This window comes from Lithobates pipiens, unplaced genomic scaffold (assembly GCF_037356315.1).
Source record: "Lithobates pipiens isolate NorthernLeopardFrog02 unplaced genomic scaffold, aLitPip1_a1.2 Scaffold_37, whole genome shotgun sequence".
Taxonomy (NCBI): domain Eukaryota; kingdom Metazoa; phylum Chordata; class Amphibia; order Anura; family Ranidae; genus Lithobates; species Lithobates pipiens.
Genome location: NW_027507825.1, coordinates 18,778,084 through 18,799,612, shown reverse-complemented (window position 1 = coordinate 18,799,612; position 21,529 = coordinate 18,778,084). Strand labels below are relative to the sequence as shown.

Here is a 21,529-nt window from a genome sequence, read left to right as displayed (position 1 = left end):
CATGTGGTATTGTAATACTCAGGAGGAGTAGCAGAATTTTTTGGGGGGTGTCATTTGTGGTATACACATGCCATGTGAGAGAAATAACCTATTACAATGATAATTTTGTGGAGAAAAAAAAAAAAAAATGAAAAATCTTAATTTTGCAAAGAATTGTGGGAAAAAAATGACAACATCAAAAAGCTCACTATACCTCTTACTAAATACCTTGGAATGTCTACTTTCCAAAAAGGGGTCATTTGGGGGGTATTTGTACTTTCCTGACTTGTTCGGGTCACAAGAAGCGAGATAGGCCACCAGTACATCAGATGTGATCAATTTTGTGCGATTCGCACCACAGCTTGTAGACTCTCTAACTTTCACAAAGACCAAATAATATCCACTAATTTGGGTTATTTTTACCAAAGACATGTAGCAGTATAAATTGTGACCAAAATTTATGAAGAAAAATTAATAATTTGCATAATTCTGTCACAGAAACAAAGAAATATGCGTTTTTTTTCAAAATTTTCGGTCTTTTTTCATTTATAGCGCAAAAAATAAAAACCCCAGAGGTGATCAAATACCACCAAAAGAAAGCTCTATTTGTGGGAAAAAAAGGACAAAAAATTCATTTGGGTACAGTGTTGCATGACTGAGTAATTGTCATTCAAAGTGTGAGAGCACCGAAAGCTGAAAATTGGTCTGGGCAGGAAGGTGTTTAAGTGCCCTGTAAGCAAGTGGTTAAAAAGCCTTGCTGGAGGTAAATGTTAGTTTTGCATGTGTGCGCTGTAATATTTTTATGTTGAACTTCCAGTGACCAGTATGAAAGAGTGAGAGCGATAACACCAAATTTAACACACCTGCGACCTTGTAACACTAACGAGACACATGACACCAGGAGGAAAGAAATGGCTAATTGGGCCAAATTTGGACATTTTCACTGGCTACATTTTCAGTTTAGACATTAATGGCTGTGTGTTGAGTTATTTTGAGGGGACAGCAAATTTACAATGTTATACAAGCTGTATACTCACTACTTTACATTGTAGCAACGTGTCATTTCTTCAGTGTTGTCACATGAAAAGATATAATAAAATATTTACAAAAATGTGAGGGGTGTACTCACTTTTGTGAGATACTGTACATACGCTATATTACCAAAAGTATTGGGACACCTGCCTTTACACGCACAAACTGTAAGGGCATCCCAGTCTTAGTCCGTAGGGTTCAATATTGAGTTGGCTCCGCCCTTTGCAGCTATAACAGCTTCAACTCTTCTGGGAAGGCCGTCCACAAGGTTTAGAAGTGTGTCTATGGGAATGTTTGACCATTCTTCCAGAAGAGCATTTGTGAGGTTGGAGAAGAAGGCCTGGCTCACAGTCTCCGCTCTAATTTATCCCAAAGGACCTTGCTTTGTCCGCTAGTTCAAATCATTTGGTGGAGGGAGAATTATGATGTGGGGTTTTTTTCAAGGGTTGTTCTTGGCCCCTTAGTTCCAGTGAAGGGAACTCTTAAGATGTCAGCATATCAAGACATTTTGGACAATTTAATGCTCAACTTTGTGGGAACAGTTTGGGGACGGCCCCTTCCTGTTCCAACATGACAACGCACAAGTGCACAAAGCAAGGTCCATAAAGACAGATGAGTGAGTTTGGGGTGGAGGAACTTGACTGGCCTGCACAGAGTCTTGACCTCAACCCAATAGAACACCTTTGGGATGAATTAGAGTGGAGACTGCAAGTCGGACCTTCTCATTCAACATCAGTGCCTGACCTCACAAATGCTCTTCAGACATTCCCATAGACCAGGGGTGTCCAAACTTTTTTCAAAGAGGGCCGGATTTGATGAAGTGAACATGCCTGAGGGCCGACCATTTTGCCTGACATTCTTTGAACCATTGAAAATTCGGTCTAAGTGTGTCCATCCGAACTCTAATACACGGCCCAAGAAGAATTCTCTTGCCTTTGTCGCACTCGTTCCCAACACACAAGTGAATGCTCTGCACTTTAGGGGGCACATTGGAAAATGTAGGGTGCTTTTGGTGCAGTGCAATAAAAAAATAAAAAATAAAAAAAAAAGCTCGGGAACTTCTTTCCCAGCATTTTTGTGAGTAGGGAAGTCCATTGAAATTAATGGGCTGCCCTACACACAGTACACAGCCACACAGATGTTGCATTTACGGGCTTAAAACAGGTGGTGAGGAGGCAACATAATGCCTCTTTACCACCATTCAAATGCCTCTGAAAAGAGATCTGTGCATGGGTTGCTTTTCAGAGGAGCAGCAGTCCTGGCTAATATCACACACAAGCCCTACAAAAGCAGTTTTGATGGTATAAGAATGGGGGGAGGGGGGTCCGGATTAAAAGTAACATACACACAGACACAAGCACAAATGCAGGCACACATACAGACAAATGCACGCTGCACACACATACAGACATACATACAGACACATACAGAAATACATACAGACACACATGCACACACATACAGACATATATACAGACATACATACACACACATGTGCACGCACACACACAGACACATGTGCACGCACACACACAGACACATGTGCACGCACACACACAGACACATGTGCACGCACACACATACATACAGACACATGTGCACACACACATACATACAGACACATGTGCACACACACATACATACAGACACATGTGCACACACACATACATACAGACACATGTGCACACACACACATACATACAGACACATGTGCACACACACACATACATACAGACACATGTGCACACACACACATACATACAGACACATGTGCACACATACATACAGACACATGTGCACACATACATACAGACACATGTGCACACACACATACATACAGACACATGTGCACACACACATACATACAGACACATGTGCACACACACATACATACAGACACATGTGCACACACACATACATACAGACACATGTGCACACACACATACATACAGACACATGTGCACACACACATACATACAGACACATGTGCACACACACATACATACAGACACATGTGCACACACACATACATACAGACACATGTGCACACACACATACATACAGACACATGTGCGCACACACACATACAGACATACATGCACACACACATACAGACATACATGCACACAAATACAGACACATGCATACACATACATACACACATGAATAAAGGCCTTTTTAACACTAATCTAGCTTGTAGTACAGTACCTTTGCAGCTTCCTCATTCGGCCGGGTACTGCACTGTAGGGGGAAGCAGAGAGCACAGCACAATCCTCTGCACTTTACTTTCACTTTTGAAGCTCACGGAGCTTCTCACAGTGCCGGGGATCGGCTGATCTGACAGCCCTGATCCCGCAGCACAATAAATTGAGAAAGACCAGGTGGGCCGTTCAAAACCGGACAGCGGGCCGGACTTTGGACATGCCTGCCATAGACACACAACTAAACCTTGTGGACGGCCTTCCCAGAAGAGTTGAAGCCCTTATACAAAGGGTGGGCCAACTCAATATTGAACCCTACAGACTAAGACTGGGATGCCGTCAAAGTTCATGCGTGTTTAAAGGCAGGTGTCCCAATACTAATACGAAAATATATATATATATATATATATATATATATACATACACACACACACACACACACACACACACAAACAAGATTATATATATAATATAAACAAAGAGTGATCTTACTTACCCGAATATACATCGATAGATGGAATAGCGCTGACATGCCGCTCATTCTACAACACAAAAAACAACATTACAGTAATTACAATGAGGTTCTATAGTGATGAATAGACAAAGCAATTGACTTCACGCTGAATATACAGATACAACTTCTACATTCCAGTCCCTGTAGTTTTCGTGAAAGAAAAGACCAACTACTCAACAGTGATGGCCGTTTAAAAATATAATGGGCTGTATAGTTCCATCCAGGAGGCTTCCACCACAATGCAATCCACAGAGACCACAACGACCACCCAGGATAAAAAGTCTCGGTATTGAGAGGTAAACATAAGAACAGTACACATGCTTTGGGATTCTTAGATGAGGATGTTTTTACACCACAAGCCAGAACTACCATCACCACATTGTTATTCCTGCCACCTAAATGTATTGCATTGAAATGGCACTCTTCCCCCTTCTATGTTCCGAGGATTGGCGCACACAGGTTAATTCCAACCTACAACACAGGGGTGCCCGTCATATTTTACAAGCTTTGGGACCCATAGTTGCAGATCCCTGGACTAGCTTCCTTAGCTTTAGTGTCCTTATGGATATTTCAATGTTAATAATATGCACATATTATTCTATTCTTGTTATAAAATTGTAACTGTACATCTGACAGGTCAGTTTGGAGATGTACCTGGTCGGTATCAATGTGGTGGCTGTGCAATGTACTAAAGGCAAGCTCTAGCTGTGCTGAACGTTTCCTTGTACCTAGATAAGACAGCGGCATTTTTCCCTTTAACACTTTTGTAATTTCTGTGTATTTGTTCCTATTATAAATAATTGAAAAACATGTAGCGCTAAACCAAGTGACTGTTACACCACTAAATATTATACTACAAGGTGCAGCAAATATAGCTAAAAAAAAAAATTGTATACATAAATAAAAAAATTATTAATAGTAAATAAACATTAAACAAAAATAAATAACCCAGTGAATAAGTGATAGTTCACACTATACATTTAAACACTCCTCAGGGAGTATTGCAGAGCATATGCAGTGTTCATACAATGTTGCAAAAGTCCGGGAGTCTCCAAAACATATTTCGCTTTAACAAGCAATATTGATCAGTGTTTTTTTTCTCCTCTCAGACCGCCTTTCCTTCACCACACCGCTGTGAAATGTGATTCCTCTCCCCCTTATGTGAATTAACTCACCGACTAAATCAGCCTCACACTCAACGTGTTTGGCATAAAAGCGCTTTCCAAACCCTTTTTTGCAGGGATGTGGATGACAGGCATACAATCCTTCACTTCAGCAGGAGAAAAGCTGACCCAATTGACACTTTCATAGACAGAACGCTCTCATGAAATAGAAAAAAGGAAATGCTCCCATAGCGTGACACCGTAAAAAAAAAAAAACTTTTAAAAATCACACATAAGAAGATCCTCTTAAGTTACACTCATATTTAAGAACTTGTAACCACGCCAAATAAGTCAAGCCACAGCACACTTTAACACAGCTGATTGCCAAAGCATTGGTGATTTTTAGCGGACCCAGGGTATGCGAGACACACTTTAAATCTTTCACCGCTCCTTGGCCTCGCCAGCAACTTAATCATGGGTTTAAGTTAAGTGAATGACGAAACATGTCGGGGCCTGGCTACTAGGTAACAGCGAGAGGAACCATCGGACAGCTCACGTCTATCGTCACCAAGGTGCTGGCGAGGCCAAGGAGCGGTGAGAGATTTAAAGCTTGTGTCTTGCATACCCTGGGTCCGCTAAAAATCACCAATGCTTTGGCAATCAGCTGTGTTAAAGTGTGCTGTGGCTTGACTTATTTGGCGTGGGTTACAAGTTTTTAAATGTGAGTGTAACTTAAGAGGATCTTCGTATGTGTGATTAAAAGTTTTTTTTTTTTTTACGGTATCACGCTATGGGAGCATTTAATTTTTTCTATTTCATAAGAGCACTGTCTATGAAAGTGTCAATTGGGTCAGCTTTTCTCCCGCTGAAGCGAAGGATTGTGTGCCTGTCATCCACATCCCTGCAAAAAGGGTTTGGAAAACGCTTTTATGCCAAACACGTTGAGTGTGAGGCTGATTTAGTCGGCAAGTTAATTCACATAAGGGGGAGAGGAATCACATTTCACAGCGGTGTGGTGAGGGAAAGGCGGTTTGAGAGAAAAAAAAAAAAAACTCTGATCAATATTGCTTGTTAAAGTGAAATATGTTTTGGAGACTCCCGGACTTTTGCAACATTGTATGAACACTGCATATGCTCTGCAATACTCCCTGAGGAGTGTTTAAATGTATAGTGTGAACTATCACTTATTCACTGGGTTATTTATTTTTATTTAATGTTTATTTACTATTAATAATTTTTTATTTTTTTTTATTTATTTATACAATTTTTTTTAGCTATATTTGATGCACCTTGTAGTATAATATTTAGTGGTGTAACAGTCACTCGGTTTAGCGCCACGTGTTTCAATTATTTATAATAGGAACAAATACACAGAAATTACACATTATTTTAAGTGGCTACTTAGTGGGGAAGGGTTCTTTTGCTGGAAGCACAGTGGTAAATACACAGATGAAAGGGCATTAGTGAACGTATTATTGATTTGCAACACTTTTGATCATTTCACCCCTCTTCTCTATGAGAAACGGGAAGAGAGTAGCGCTTTGTACAATTCTAAAATAATCAGACCGAAACGAGCGTCATGCATGATTCTTTGACTTTGATTTACTCCTAGTATATCACCATTTTCATTGTGGATGCTGCTCTCAGCTATTGTATTGTGAAAACGTATGGTTACCGTATTTTGGGTGCATTTTTTTCATTTTTTCCTTGTCCTTTTTTGTAAAATCGAAAAAACCTTTAATATAAAGTTTTTTTTAACCACCCCCTCTCCCCCCCGTATTGACAAACGACGGGTGGACAGCAGCTCTATTGTTCTGAGGCAACCTCCCACTCTCGCTGTACTTGGGCACACGTGGGCACATGCAGCTCGGGGGGATCGGTGGTGCGCTCTGTCACTGGGACATGGCTCATCATCAATCTCGGTAAAGAACAGATTATGAGGCCCTTTATTCATGTGATCAACTGCGCCCAATCACAGCTGACCACATGTAAACAAGGAAATGCCGGTGTCCTATCATATAGTGTCCCCCATCGGATAGTGTCCGCTGTGTACTGCACATGCGCAGTACACAGCACACAGATTCCAAAAAAAAGCTCGCCCACGAGGGGCCCTCTAATTTTCACAACCCTATGTCCGCTTGGATGGTGAGGCTACCACCTCCACTCACGGCGCAGGTCATCTTCTGAAATTTTCCATGCGCAGTACGGGGCGGACACTATATGATGGCAGGACACTATCTGCCAGAACACCGGTTATCGGAATTCCTTTCCTCACACTGACATCGGGAGAGGAGAGGCAATCAGCGGCATTTCCTTTTACAGGGGAGATCTGGACAGATAATCAGGGCACAGCAGTGATGCCAGACAATGCCAATCGGTGCCTGCCTTTCAGTGCTGCATATTAGTGCCTCCTCCACATCAATGATAGAGAAAAATTACAGATTTATAAAATGTTATAACAAACTAAGAAAAAACTATTTTTTTTAAACAAACAATAAAAAAACAGTGGTGTTTAAATACCACCAAAAGAAAACTATGTCTGCATGAAATGTGGATCTCGGATTGTGTATGTGCAGGTTTTCTATTGGTTGAACTAAATGGACTTGGTGTCTTTTAACCCGACTAACTATGTAAGAAGGAATAATGATCTCCCTCCCCCCCCCCCCAAGAGTGTTATGGATCCTCCATCATTTCCACCAGCTCAGCTTCACTTACAGTAGCGAGTCCGGGCTGAACCACGACGATATGGGTTCCAGCCCCTCCCACTCCTTCTCGTTCACAAAGTTTATGAAGTCTTTGTGCGTTCTGGCTCCTTGGTACTTCCGGAAAATTCCATCTTTACAGCTGATTGAAAAGACATGAAAGAGGAAGTCCGTTAGTCGAACGCTTCCAGATAAAAACAAAGCAAACAATTTTCCTAAAAATATCTATAATACATCAAAATAGTCTGGGAGTTCTTTTGTAGGTGCTCCGATTAAAAGTAAAAATCTTCTTTTCCCTATTCAGGACAAGGACAGAGGACCCTTTTGATCTCGCCCCTTCTCAGTCGACACCACGACCATGTTCTTGCACTGCTTCAATCACCGACTGCAACAATCATTCTAGAGGGTCTGAGTATGGGGGCACATGAGACATGGGGGTCAATTCACTAACATTTACCGCATGCGATAAAACGCGGTCACGTGACTCATTTACATAAATTATTGCATGCGGTAAATAAAGTTCAATTCACAAGAAAAAAAAATAAAAAATCAACGATTATACAGTATTTACTGCAACATGAAAAAAATTTCCTGGTTAATATCATCCACGAACCATGCGGTAAGCTCCTAAGTCCAATTCACAAAGTAAAAAAGAAAAAAAGCATGTGGGTTTTGCAGAATTTTCACATTACCACAGGCTCATCGTGCGTCCGCGCGGCGCCCTAAGGCTCCGATAATTTTAAAGATGCACGCCAACAACGCCAGCACAGATCTGTTTCCGTGCTTGGAAGGGACAGAATGCTACAGGAAGGAAGGGGAACTGGCGGATGACCAGGTATGCAATACAGTCCCAACTCATGGACAAGACCATTTTCACCCCAAACCCAAATGTAATATATTGCAGCTTAACCAATCCTTAGATGTGGTGGTTGCATTCGTTTTCTTTTCTTAGACTTTTTCCCTTCTGTTTTCACCTGGTGATCTGGCCAGTAATACAACTCCTGTGTTAGAGCGCCTCCACTCTGCATGAAGGAGCACAGGGGGCATCTATAGACAGCAGTATTGTCAGTCTTGGGGGGGAGGGTTGCATGCATGCACACACGATCGCAAGCAAAATTGCAATTCTTCCCCCTGCAATTTTTAAATAGCTGTAAAACGCAGGAAGCATTTGCGATGCCTTTACTTTTTAGGGCACCGCGATTGTCACGCAGCAAATTACAACATGCGACGCCGTCGCCCAAAAGAAGCTCCGTTGCAGCCATTTGAAATCTCGGGACTGGAATCAGGGCGATTCCCCCCATCATGTGTGAATACAGCCTAGAAAGCCTACCTCTTCTTTCCTCTAGACCACACCATGCGGCTTGTCCATCAGCCACCCCACACTGGCTGCGAGAGCTTGGCAGCGCGATCCCATCACTCTGGGAGGGTGCCGAGTCGACCCGAACACAGGCGCTAGCTCTGTTTGGAGATACAGCAAGCCAGGGATGGATGCCAGTAGGAGCCTCCAATGACCTTATCCAACTTTGGGTTAGACTCATCGGGAGCTGCTTTTTACTGGGATTACCATTGCTCGTAGAAGTCTATTTCACTACCATGTGTTAAACCCAATGAAGATTGTATTTATCTAATTGTCTGCTGCTCCTGTCCTCCCCTGCATCTGCCTATCGCTTATCCGCTTGAAGCATGCACCATTATTGATGCTCTACATGTGCTGATGGGCGACCCTACTGATGACTGAGTTATGGTGGACAATAGTACAACCCTGTGATATTCTGTTTGAATGGCCAGCTGGCCGATTACAGAGATAGCTGGATGACTTTAATCTGCAAATTAACCTTAGTGTTACCGTGCAGGATCTCATTACACCATATGGAGTATGAAATAGATGGTCTTTGAACTGAGGAGGTTCAGCTCTGCATATTAAGAACAGATACTCCTTGTTGGAAGGCAACATGTCTAATGTCATATTTCTGGAGTTTCTCTGTCAATGTTACTGCGTTTATTGGCAACAGTGTTTTGGTATTATCCAGAGTTTGAATTGGATCTGTCATAGATCTTTTACACATCTGTTTCCTATTCCCAATGATCAGCCATGCTGATACTTGCAGTTCCATGGCTTTAAAGAGGAAGTAAACCCTGATGGGTTTACTTCCTCTTTGTCTCCCTGTAAAGGTAAAGCATAATGGGCTACTATGCATCGCATCGCATAGTAGCCCATTATGTGTCACTTACCTGACACAGGAGCCAGCGATGTCACCGCTGTCCCCTGTAGTCCGGAGCGTCCATCTTCTTCCGGGTATCGCTGCTCCGACCACTCACAGCGCCGGAGCAGCGATGACGTCACTCCCGCGCATGTGCACGGGAGCCGACACTAACGGCATATCGCCGTTAGCAGCGGCATGCTGCTAACGGCGATAGTGCACCTGCGCACCGCTGTCTATGGCGCATACGCCATAGACAGCTGTGACTCTCTTTTAGTAAATATCTCCTAAACCGTGTAGGTTTAGGAGATATTTCTTGGACCTACAGGTAAGCTTTAATCTAGGCTTACCTGTAGGTCAAAGTGGTTTGTAAGGGTTTACAACCACTTTAAAGGGTAAAGGCCTGATGTTCTTCCTGGTTGATACCAGGTCTGGAATGTAATGAGTTGCACATCAAAGCTTTGTAGCATATCTGAAAGAAGAGATCAGGCCTCCATCAAGGCTGAACAACGCTTGGCTCCAGACCGTCTGTTATAACGCTATGCAAGCAAGCCTGAAAGGGACCATAGGTGACAAAATTATTGCTGAATGTCCTGCTACAGAAGATCAAAAGGCATTAAAGTGGTTGTAAACCCTTACAAACCACTTTGACCTACAGGTAAGCCTAGATTAAGGCTTACCTGTAGGTCCAAGAAATATCTCCTAAACCTATATTGTTTAGGAGATATTTGCCCGAAAACAGGTACTGCTGTCTACGGCGCATGCGCTGTAGACAGCGGCGCGTAGGCGCACTGAGCGCGACATTCTCAACGACGGAGCCGCCGTGTGTGTCGGCTCCCGTGCGCATGCGCGGGAGTGACGTCATCGCAGCTTCACCGAAGGACAGCGGCGGAGCTGCGAGACCCCACCAAGAAGATGGATGCGGCGGACTACAGGGGACAGCGGCGACTTCGCTGGCTTCTGTGTCAGGTAAGTGACACATAATGGACTACTATGCGATACATAGTAGTCCATTATGCTTTGCCTTTGCAGGGAATGAAAGAGGAAGTAAACTCATCAGGGTTTACTTCCTCTTTAAAGATTGACCAGGATACATAGACATGGACAATGCGGCCCCTAGAGGCCAATATAGCAAGATAGACAGTAATATAATATATTGAGGAGGACTGCCCCATAAGTACTGTGATTCATCAAAAGTCTAGATGGGATGGCAATAGGGTTGGGTCTGGATGGTGCATGATTTAAGTATAGAAGGACTGAGTCAGAGAGCTCCCTCTCTCTACCCTTTTCGCTTTCAAGCCTGGTGGCTCTCTGAGCTGCATGCCTCCCTCTCTACCATTTTGAAGAGATAAAATTCTTGCAAAAGAAAAGATTCAGATACACTAACAAACTGAAGGCAAACTCCAGCTGAGCTGCAGTTACAGCAAAATGTCCCCCCCCCCTTTTGGGATAAAGGTTTTACATAGTCATTGTAAGCACCCGTAAGTGGTTTGTCTCAACACCAATGGCTACATTTGCGGGAGAGCTTGCTCTGTTGAAAAACAGAGTTACAGGTCAGATCACCAGGTGAAAATAAGAGCCGGTTCACACTGCGGGCGATGCGAGGCGAGGCGACACGACTCGCCTCGCAAGTCGCCCCCGTTCTGTACAATGGAACCGTTCTGAGAGGAGCGACTCGAGTCGCTCCGACTCAGAAAAAAGGTTCCTGTACTACTTCTGGGCGACCTCGGGGCGACTTGCATTGACTTCTATACAGAAGTCATCTGCAAGTTGCCGCTGAGGTCACGGCAGGTCGCGGCGAGGCAAGTCGGTGTCACCTCGCCTCGCCTGCAGTGTGAACCGGCCCTTAGGGGGAAAAAAAAAAAAAGCTTAAAAAGAAAAAACGAATGCATCCATAACATCTAAGAATTGGTAAGCTGCAGTATAATAAATGTTTGCTTTTGGGATTAATACTGCTTTCAGTTCACATCTCAGCACTGTACATAAAGGAGGCTGGAGACAGACTACAGCCGGAGTGCCTTGGAGAGGAGACAGCGCAGGGCCAGTCACATAGATGAAGGGAGCCTGCCAGAGCCAAGAATGAGATCCTTCGGTTTATTACCCCGCTATCACTATGTCACTCATCGCTCAGACATGACATTTTAATCACTTGATCAATGTCCAATGCGATCCGATAGCGATTGTTTAGTTTTATTGCACCATGTGTGTGGCCACCATAAGGACTGGTAAGCTGCAATATCTTCGATTTTTGTTCTTGGTTCTAGTTACACTTTAAACACATCTCTCTCCTTTTGCACAGCCTTTAGAATATAAAAGTACAACGCGTTTCACCTCCTAATCCCGGGAAGACCGAAACATTCAGACCATGGTAATAACGTCTTGCTGCCGACTTCGCGCATACATGCTGTAGAGATGAGGGTGGGCTTTAGCACGCGCGCACACACACACAAATCCATGGGGGGCAGACAAGGTTTCTGTGCTGAGAATGCACCAACTACATACTCCCAACACAGTCCTCCTGTCAAAAAAGACAGCTTCCGGTCTCTAGTAATGATCAGGACTGGCTCCCGATCATGTGACCACTGTGGCAGCCAATCATAGTGGTCACATGATCAGCCAAGTCCTTCACGCCCCCTGTGCGCAAAGACCCCGTTAAAAAGACTCCAGGTGGGAAGAGTTTAACCTCTTCCCACCCAAGGTACATAATAGGACGACCTTGACTTTGAGCAAGTATATCTGAATAATGCCTGCAGCTACAGGCATCATTCAGATATCGTCTTTTTCCACCGGCGATTTCCTACACCATAAGAATGGTCATAGTGGCTGTCCCACCACTTAATCATTCTTACAGGCAGAGAGAGGGGACGCCCCCCCCCCTCCCCACCTTTGGTGCTTCTACTGACTCACCACTTCCATCAGCGAGTCTGAGAACGTATCCGCTGGCCCCGGATGTTTACCATAGAGATTTACGGTGTCCTATCATATAAGCTCCTCCATCCAATAGTGTCCGCTGCGTACTGCACACGCACAGTACACAGCAACACAGATTCAGAAAACTGGCGAGGATGAACGGCACCTGCGCCGTGAGTCCAGGTTCTATCCCCACCATCCAAGTGGACATAGAGTAGGAATATAAAAGAGCCGAAGCGTGGCGAGTGAAGCTCGCCCGCGAGGGGCCCTCTAATATTCACAACCCTATGTCCGCTTGGATGGTGGGGCTACCACCTCCACTCACGGCGCAGGCGCCGTTCAGCTTCGGAGATTTTCCGAAGCTTCGTCTGCACGCGCAGTACGGGGCGGACACTATATGGCAGAACACCGGCAGACCAGATGATCGCCGGAAACTCTATGATTGATGTTATGACGTCACGCCCAGCATCTGCATTCAAACAAATGGCGCCAGGGAAGCCAAGATAGTTTATTTTTTTTGATTTCAGGCTTCCCAGCCTAGGAGGTGAGATGTGGGGTCTTACTGACCCCATATCTCAATGTAAAGAGGACCTGTCATGCCATATTCCTATTACAAGGGATGTTTACATTCCTTGTAATAGGAATAAAAGTGATCAAAATATATATTTTTTTTTAAAGTGTCCAACTAAACAAAGAAGAGTAAAATAAACAATAAAAATAAATTGAAAATAAAATTGAATGCGCCCCTTCCCTCGCACACAGAAGCGGATGCATAAGTAAGTCCCGCCCACACATGAAAACAGTGTTCAAACCACACATGTAAGGTATCACTGCGAACGTTGAAACTACCAAGCTTCTCATTCACTCCCTTGTTATATCTCGCCTTGACTATTGCAACTCCCTTCTCATTGGCCTGCCTCTCCATAGGCTCCTCCCCTCTTCAGTCTATCATGAATGCTGCTGCCAGACTTATCCACCTTACCAACCGCTCAGTGTCTGCCAACCCTCTCCTCCAATCCCTACGCTGGCTTCCAATCACCCAGCGAATTAAATTCAAAATACTAACCCCAACATACAAAGCCATTCACAACTCTGCCCCGAGCTCCATCACCAATCTTGTCTCCAAATATCACCCAAACCGTCCCCTCCGTTCTTCTCAAGACCTCCTACTCTCAAGCTCTCTCGTCTCCCTCCTCCCACACTCGTCTCCAGGATTTCTCCAGAGCCTCTCCAATCCTCTGGAACTCGCTACCTCCACTGGTCCTGCCTATCCCCTACTCTCGCTACCTTCAGGCGATCCTGAAACTCATCTATTCAGGGAAGCCTATCACGTCTCAAACTCTCCTATCACTTCCATCAGCTCATTCCCAACAGTTATAACCTTCTGTACCACCTGCCCCACCCTTTTTAGATTATAAGCTCTTCTGAGCAGGGCCCTCTTAATCCTCTTGTATTTAATTGTATTGTAACTGTATTGTCTCCCTTTTATATTGTAAAGCGCTGCGTAAATTGCTGGCGCTATATAAATCCTGATAATAATAATAATAATAATAATAATAATAATAATAACGTTAGAGTGAGAGACCTCCTCTGTAACTCAAAACAAGTAACCAGTAAAAAAATTTAAAGCGTCGCCTATGGGGATTTTTAAGTACCGAAGTTTTGGCGCCATTCCACCAGTCTATGCAATTTTGAAGCGTGACATGTTAGGCATCTACTCGGTGTAACTTCATCTTTCACATTATGCAAAAAAAAAAACTGCCTTAACTTTCATTTTTTTTTCTTCTTTTAACGCATTAAAAAACTTGTTTGAAAATGTGCAAATACCGTGCGAGATAAAAAAGTTGCAACAACCGCCACTGTATTCTCTAGGGCCTTTGCTAAAAAAAAAAAAAAAAAACATATATAATGTTTGGGGGGTTCTATGTAATTTTTCTAGCCAAAAAAAAACCCGAAATGATGAATTTTACATGTAGGAGAGAAATGTCAGAAATGGCCTGGATGGGAAGTGGTTAACATATGATCCTTTGGCAATCTGACAGTGGTTGAGGTCATAGACTGACATAAAGGATCCAATGTTATAAGTGATGTCTGAGAAAGGTGTATACAGAGATACTCACTGATATATAGTAGGCAGGGCTGTTATGATAAAGCGGCCGCTCAGTCCTGTAACACAAAAGAGATAAAAAAATAAAAAATAGTGAGAAGGCGAGAATGTTTTTTTTTTGTTTTTTTTTAAGCCCATGGCTTCTGAAACACACTCCAAACTTCACCCGGTGCCAAAATAAATAAATAAATAAATGTGCACACACACACACACATAAAAGAGTGAAACACAAAAAACGTGCAACGGGTGCACAAAAGCCCTCTAAAATCAGAGGGCCTTGCCCTGATCCCCCGGGGCGTTAGGCTCCAGATGAGGATTTTGGTTTGTTGCAGGCTGGTTGGTAAGCTGAGCTGGGAAGTTTTTCTGTGATTTTGATTGACATGTGTCACCCTTCCATGTGCTCCTTGCTGCTAAGGCCGGGTATAGGTTCAGGCAGTTGCTGTTTGTTATACCGTTGGTTATTTGGTGGGGGGGGGGGGCGCACTGGACACCCTCGCTGCCATTTGCCGGATGTTCAGTGCCCCCTTGTGCCTTTAACCACTTAAAGCGGAGGTCCACCCTAACGTGGACCTTCCGCTCATTGGAATCCTCCCCTCCTCCGGCGCCACATTGGCACCTTCAGGGGGAGGGGGGGTGCAGGTACCTATACAGTACAGGTATCTGCACCCACTTCCGGCATAGCTATCTGCGGAAAGTCCCCCGTTGTCTGCTGGGAACACACGGATCCCAGAGACAGCAGGGACCATCCTTATTGCGCAGCGCGAGTCGCGCATGGTGCAGTAGGGAACCGGGAGAAATTAAGCCGAAAAGCTCCACTTCTTGATTCCCATACCCAAAGATGGCGGCGGCAGCACCCGAGATACGATCGAGAGATCGGCTTCAGGTGCCGACATCGCTGGGTGTCCTTATTTTAAAAGTCAGCAGCTGCAGTATTTGTAGCTGCTGGCTTTATAAAAAAAAAAAACAACACAGCGGAACTCCCGCTTTAAGGACAAGAAGGATTTGCCCCCTTAATGAACAGGCCATTTTTTGCGATATGGCACTGCGTCGCTTTAACTGACAATTGCGCGGTTGTGCAACGTTGTACCCAAACAAAATCAATCTCCTTTTTCCCCCCCACAGATAGCGCTTTCTTTTGGTGGTATTTGATCACCTCTGGGGGTTTTTTCATTTTTTTTTGCGCGATAAACAAAAACATAGTGACAATTTTGAAAAAACACAATCGTTTTTTTGCCATAATAAATATCCCAAAAAATATTTTTTTAAAACACATTTCTTCTTCAGTTTAGGCCAATATATATTCTTCTACTTTTTTTTTTTTTTACCAAAAATAATGCAATAAGCGTATATTGATTGGTTTGTGCAAAAGTTATAGCACCTACAAAATAGGGGATATACTTATGGCATTTTTTTATTTTAACTAGTAATGTCTGCGATCTGCGATTTTTAGCGGGACTGCGACATTGCGGCAGACAGATCAGACACTTGATTTTTGGGACCATTGACATTCCTACAGCGATATGAATATAGGTATAAAAATGCACCGATTACTGTGTAAATGTCACTGGCAGGGAAGGAGTTTACACTAGGGGGCGATCAAGGGTTAAATGTGTTCCCTGGGAGGTGTTTCCAACTGTGGGGGGAGGGGACTGACTGATGAGGAGAGAGATCGCCATTCCTGATCACTAGGAACAGCCGATCTGTCTCTCCTCCCCTGTCAGGACGGGGATCTGTGTTTACATTGACAGATCCCCATTCTGGCTCTGTGTGGAGCGATCGCGGGCGGCCGGCGGGCGCCATGCATATCGGCTCCGGCATCACGGCCGCTGGTGTATGCCCCATAGAGCTCTTAAGTGGGCGACGTACAATGTCAGTGATTCACCCAGGAGAGCCAAACTGCCACAGTACAACTGCGGTGGCTGGTCCTCAAGTGTTTAAAATGGTTGAGACCCAAAAAAAAAAAAAAAAAAAATAACACAAATAAGATCCTGTTCCTTTAAGTTTAAGGCATGCTGTATAGCACAGTCATTTTTCCCTTCCTATCTTGTAAAATACCTGGTTGATCCTGCCAGTTCTGCGTCCCCATCTGCGCTGACCACAATATCGCGGCTGCTGCCTCCGTCATCCGCTGCTCTGCGCCGACAATACCTCCCTGTCAGCGTTATAGCGACTCTCCTCCCTGCCCCTCTCGCCGCTATTTAGCTGCAACATGCAGCTTTAAATACATGTACCCCCTCCGGTTTAGGTTGCCATCACAACAGCGCACGTGACTTTGAAAAGGCAAAATACCTTTTCCACATGACCGCTGATGTGCGGTCATGTGATCCCCCTGGGCTGGCCGGCTGACATCACAGGGGAATCTCTGCCCTCCCACTTCTATCCATAGATCGTGAAAGACCAGTGGATGGGGGGGGGGATCACGTGACCGCACAGTAGCGGTGTTAGAAAAGGTATTTAGCCTTTTCATTTAAAAAAAAAAAGAAACTATTTTACACAGTGCTCCGAGCTTGAAAAAGGAGCGCGCGCTGTGTACATCTCCCTAGTGCACATGCTCTGAAAAGCGTCGCGAGCACTCCAGTGGCGCTTTTTGCGTCCAACGCCGCATTCCAGCTCCCTCCACCGAGCTCCAGCTGTGTTCCAACCCTCGGTTTCCATCTCAATTGATCGCCACAGCATCCGGCTGGCCAGGACAGCCATCATGAAAGGTTATGTGAGCCCCGGGAACAGCACAGGCGGAGGGGCACCTGGTTTTCCGCTTCATCAATTTAGGGCCAATTTGTATTCTGCTACACATTTTTTGGTAAAAAAAATAAATAAATAAATAAATAAATAAAAAAAATAAAAAAAAAAAATAAAAAAAAAATAAAAAATCGCAATAAGCGTATATGGATTGGTTTCGCGCAAAAGTTACAGCGTCTACAAAATAGGGGATAGAGTTAGAGACTCATTACTATTTATTACTGGTAATGGAGGCGATCTGCAATTTTTTTAGCGGCGGACAAATCTAAGTGACACATTTTTGGGACCAGTGGACACCAATACAGTGAGAAGCGCTAGAAAAAAGAAAAAAAAATGCACCGACACTGTATAAATGACACTGGCATGGAAGGGGTTAACACTAGGGGACGATCAAGGGGTTAACTGTGTTTTCTGGGTGTGTGCTGTGTGGAGGATGGGCTCATCGCGACAACACGGAGATCGCTGTTCCTGATCACTAGGAACAGCAGATCCCCATATTGTCCTGTCAAAGCAGGGATCCGCCTTGCTTACATAGGCAGATCCCAGTTTTGCATCTCTGTACTGCGATCGTGGGTGACCGGCGGACAGTCCTTGCGCGTGCGCTGTCCCAGCGTGTAGCGGGCACGTGCCCACACAATCACAGACCAATGTACAGGTGCGTCGGTTTGCGCAGCCGAGCTGCCTTTCCATAGTATATATGCTAGTCTGTAAGGCCGTCGCAGTGGTTGAGGAGGAGTGGGTCCACTCCAGGCATACCTGCCCTAAATCTATCGTTCAGCCCGCTGTCTGCTGAAAACGGGTCACAGGAGTGCAAAACGAACTGCACTCCTATAATCTATACGAGAGGTACAGCCAAACCAGCTTTGTCTGTACTTCCCCTTTAATTCATTTTTATTGTTCAAAGCAAACTCCCTCATCCATCCGTGTCTCCATGTTTTATTTTGTTCAGAAATTACTTTGAAATACGCCCCCCACCCCCCCATTTCTAGCTGTAGCATTTACTACCTGGAATCCACCTGCCCTTAGCCCAGGAAGGAGGGTGAGCTTAGCTGAAAAAGCCCCTTGTCACGATAAAAGAAAAATGCCCATGAAGACTCCTGGGATGTATGACATCATTTTGGCCTAGGCCAGAAACCAAACTAAATAAATAAAAAAAAAAAAAAGGCTTAAAAGAATTAAATATACCTCCCTATCTATTTACTACCTGGTAGCAGCTTAAGAACTACAAATATAGTAGTTCATGTTGATTGAGAGCGTTCAGTTCCACTTTAAACCTGTCCTGTCACCAATAGCGAGCAGTAACCCTTGCCAGATTTTGGATCAGGAAAGACAGGACGTGATTGGCTGCTTTGGTTTCCTGACCTCTGCCCCCAGCCCATCCTGCCCCCGCCCCCCGCCAGCTGAGTCACAGAGCCGGATTACCTGGCTGAGCCGTAACATCCACTTTTGCAACATTGACATTGAGGTCTTCTCCCCACTCAGAAAATTCCTTCCATTCTGGCTGCAGCTTCTGGCAGGCGGGACACCAGGGGGCGTAGCTGGGGAACGAGAGAACCGTTACCATCCGAGAACCATACACTGCAATGTATACAGAGCACAGATATGTCATATACAGGTCACAGAGCTACTGAACAATACATGGAGCCCGATATAAAGGGAAGCGATTCCATTGCTCACATAGTAAAGGCTCAGGAATGGGGGTGTCACCCTGACCCGCTCTCCACCCCCTAGGGGGTCCGGGATTGGAACACACACCAGCAGGGCGGAGCTCAGACTTTACCCTTCTCTCCATCTTTCTATCTCTTTCTGGATGGATCAGCACAGCAGACACTTCGGTGCTCTCAGAAGATGCTGTGTGTCCGGAGTCAGTCCGAGCACCTCATCAGGTGGAACCCAACCGACATCTCTGCCGGGGAACCCAACCGACATCTCTGCCGGGGAACCCAACCGACATCTCTGCCGGGGAACCCAACCGACATCTCTGCCGGGGAACCCAACCGACATCTCTGCCGGGGAACCCAACCGACATCTTTCCAACCGACATCTCTGCCGGGGAACCCAACCGACATCTCTGCCGGGGAACCCAACCGACATCTCTGCCGGGGAACCCAACCGACATCTCTGCCGGGGAACCCAACCGACATCTTTCCAACCGACATCTCTGCCGGGGAACCCAACCGACATCTCTGCCGGGGAACCCAACCGACATCTCTGCCGGGGAACCCAACCGACATCTTTCCAACCGACATCTCTGCATGGAACCCCCCCGCATCTCAGCAGGGAACCCCCCCCCCCACATCTCAGCAGGGAACCCCCCCCCCCCACATCTCAGCAGGGAACCCCCCCCCCCCCCACATCTCAGCAGGGAACCCCCCCCCCCACATCTCAGCAGGGAACCCCCCCCCCACATCTCAGCAGGGAACCCCCCCCCCCACATCTCAGCAGGGAACCCCCCCCCCCCACATCTCAGCAGGGAACCCCCCCCCCCACATCTCAGCAGGGAACCCCCCCCCCCCACATCTCAGCAGGGAACCCCCCCCCCACATCTCAGCAGGGAACCCCCCCCCCACATCTCAGCAGGGAACCCCCCCCCCCCACATCTCAGCAGGGAACCCCCCCCCACATCTCAGCAGGGAACCCCCCCCCCCACATCTCAGCAGGGAACCCCCCCCCCACATCTCAGCAGGGAACCCCCCCCCACATCTCAGCAGGGAACCCCCCCCCCACATCTCAGCAGGGAACCCCCCCCCACATCTCAGCAGGGAACCCCCCCCCACATCTCAGCAGGGAACCCCCCCCCCACATCTCAGCAGGGAACCCCCCCCCACATCTCAGCAGGGAACCCCCCCCCACATCTCAGCAGGGAACCCCCCCCCCACATCTCAGCAGGGAACCCCCCCCCCACATCTCAGCAGGGAACCCCCCCCCCACATCTCAGCAGGGAACCCCCCCCCCACATCTCAGCAGGGAACCCCCCCCCCACATCTCAGCAGGGAACCCCCCCCCCCACATCTCAGCAGGGAACCCCCCCCCCCCCACATCTCAGCAGGGAACCCCCCCCCCCACATCTCAGCAGGGAACCCCCCCCCCACATCTCAGCAGGGAACCCCCCCCCCACATCTCAGCAGGGAACCCCCCCCCCACATCTCAGCAGGGAACCCCCCCCCCACATCTCAGCAGGGAACCCCCCCCCCCACATCTCAGCAGGGAACCCCCCCCCACACATCTCAGCAGGGAACCCCCCCCCACATCTCAGCAGGGAACCCCCCCCCCCCCCACATCTCTGCAGGGAACCCTGACAGCTGAGCAGGCAAGCCCGGTCTCCCGGTAGGGGGCGCTGTCACTCCAGGCCCAGCACTTACAATTTGATCATCCACTCCCCGGTGAGGATTTCCCTCCAGTTGTTGTCGGTGATCTCTATGACGTCACCTTTCCTGCTCCGCACACCCGCTGGGAAGCCGAGGAGGAGCCCGAGACAGAGGAAGCAGAGCGGAGTCATGTCTGGAGATCGCCCCGTGTACAGTCCGGGCACAGAGAGGAAGAGAACTACCGGCTTCTACCGGGAGGAGGAGACACACGTCCCGCCCTCACACCCCTGCCCAGCCGGTGTTCCGTCAAATTCGGCGACCCGTCAGAATGTTTAACGGAAGTGACGTTTCATCACCGCCATCGTGCTACACCCCGCATTCCTCCATAGTAAGGATACACTGAGAAGGAGGGAAAGCGGACATCTTGTTACACCCACGCGAGTGCGGGGTGTAGTAAGATGGCCGTGTTTTATCAGATTTGGCAACCCGTCAGAATGTGTAACGGAAGTGACGTTTTGTCGCCGCCATATTGCTACTCCTCCAAAGTAAAGATACACTGAGAAGGGGTGTAGTGTCATATTTTGCTGCCTATCACAGGATGCTGCGGAAGTGACGTTGCCGCCAGAAATTGCGCATGCGCGATGCGTTCCAAACACTCGCGCCGTGCGTTCCAACATAGTTTCGGCAATACAGTTCAGCGAAACCATCACATAATGTTACGGAAGTGATGTTA

General features: G+C 46.4%; 1 protein-coding gene across 1 annotated transcript in view; it reads right to left on the bottom strand.

Annotated features, from left to right (window-relative positions):
* Positions 1–21,102, bottom strand: part of TMX1 (thioredoxin related transmembrane protein 1) — a 31,651-nt gene extending 10,549 nt beyond the window's left edge. The window contains exons 1-5 of the mRNA XM_077466793.1: positions 20,851–21,102; positions 18,911–19,026; positions 14,763–14,808; positions 7,545–7,673; positions 3,709–3,754 (exon numbers count right to left, since the gene is read on the bottom strand). Coding sequence (XP_077322919.1) covers positions 3,709–3,754; positions 7,545–7,673; positions 14,763–14,808; positions 18,911–19,026; positions 20,851–20,987 — 474 coding nt within the window. The 5' untranslated portion in view covers positions 20,988–21,102. The remainder of the gene's footprint in view (positions 1–3,708; positions 3,755–7,544; positions 7,674–14,762; positions 14,809–18,910; positions 19,027–20,850) is intronic.
* Between the last annotated feature and the right edge of the window lie 427 nt (positions 21,103–21,529).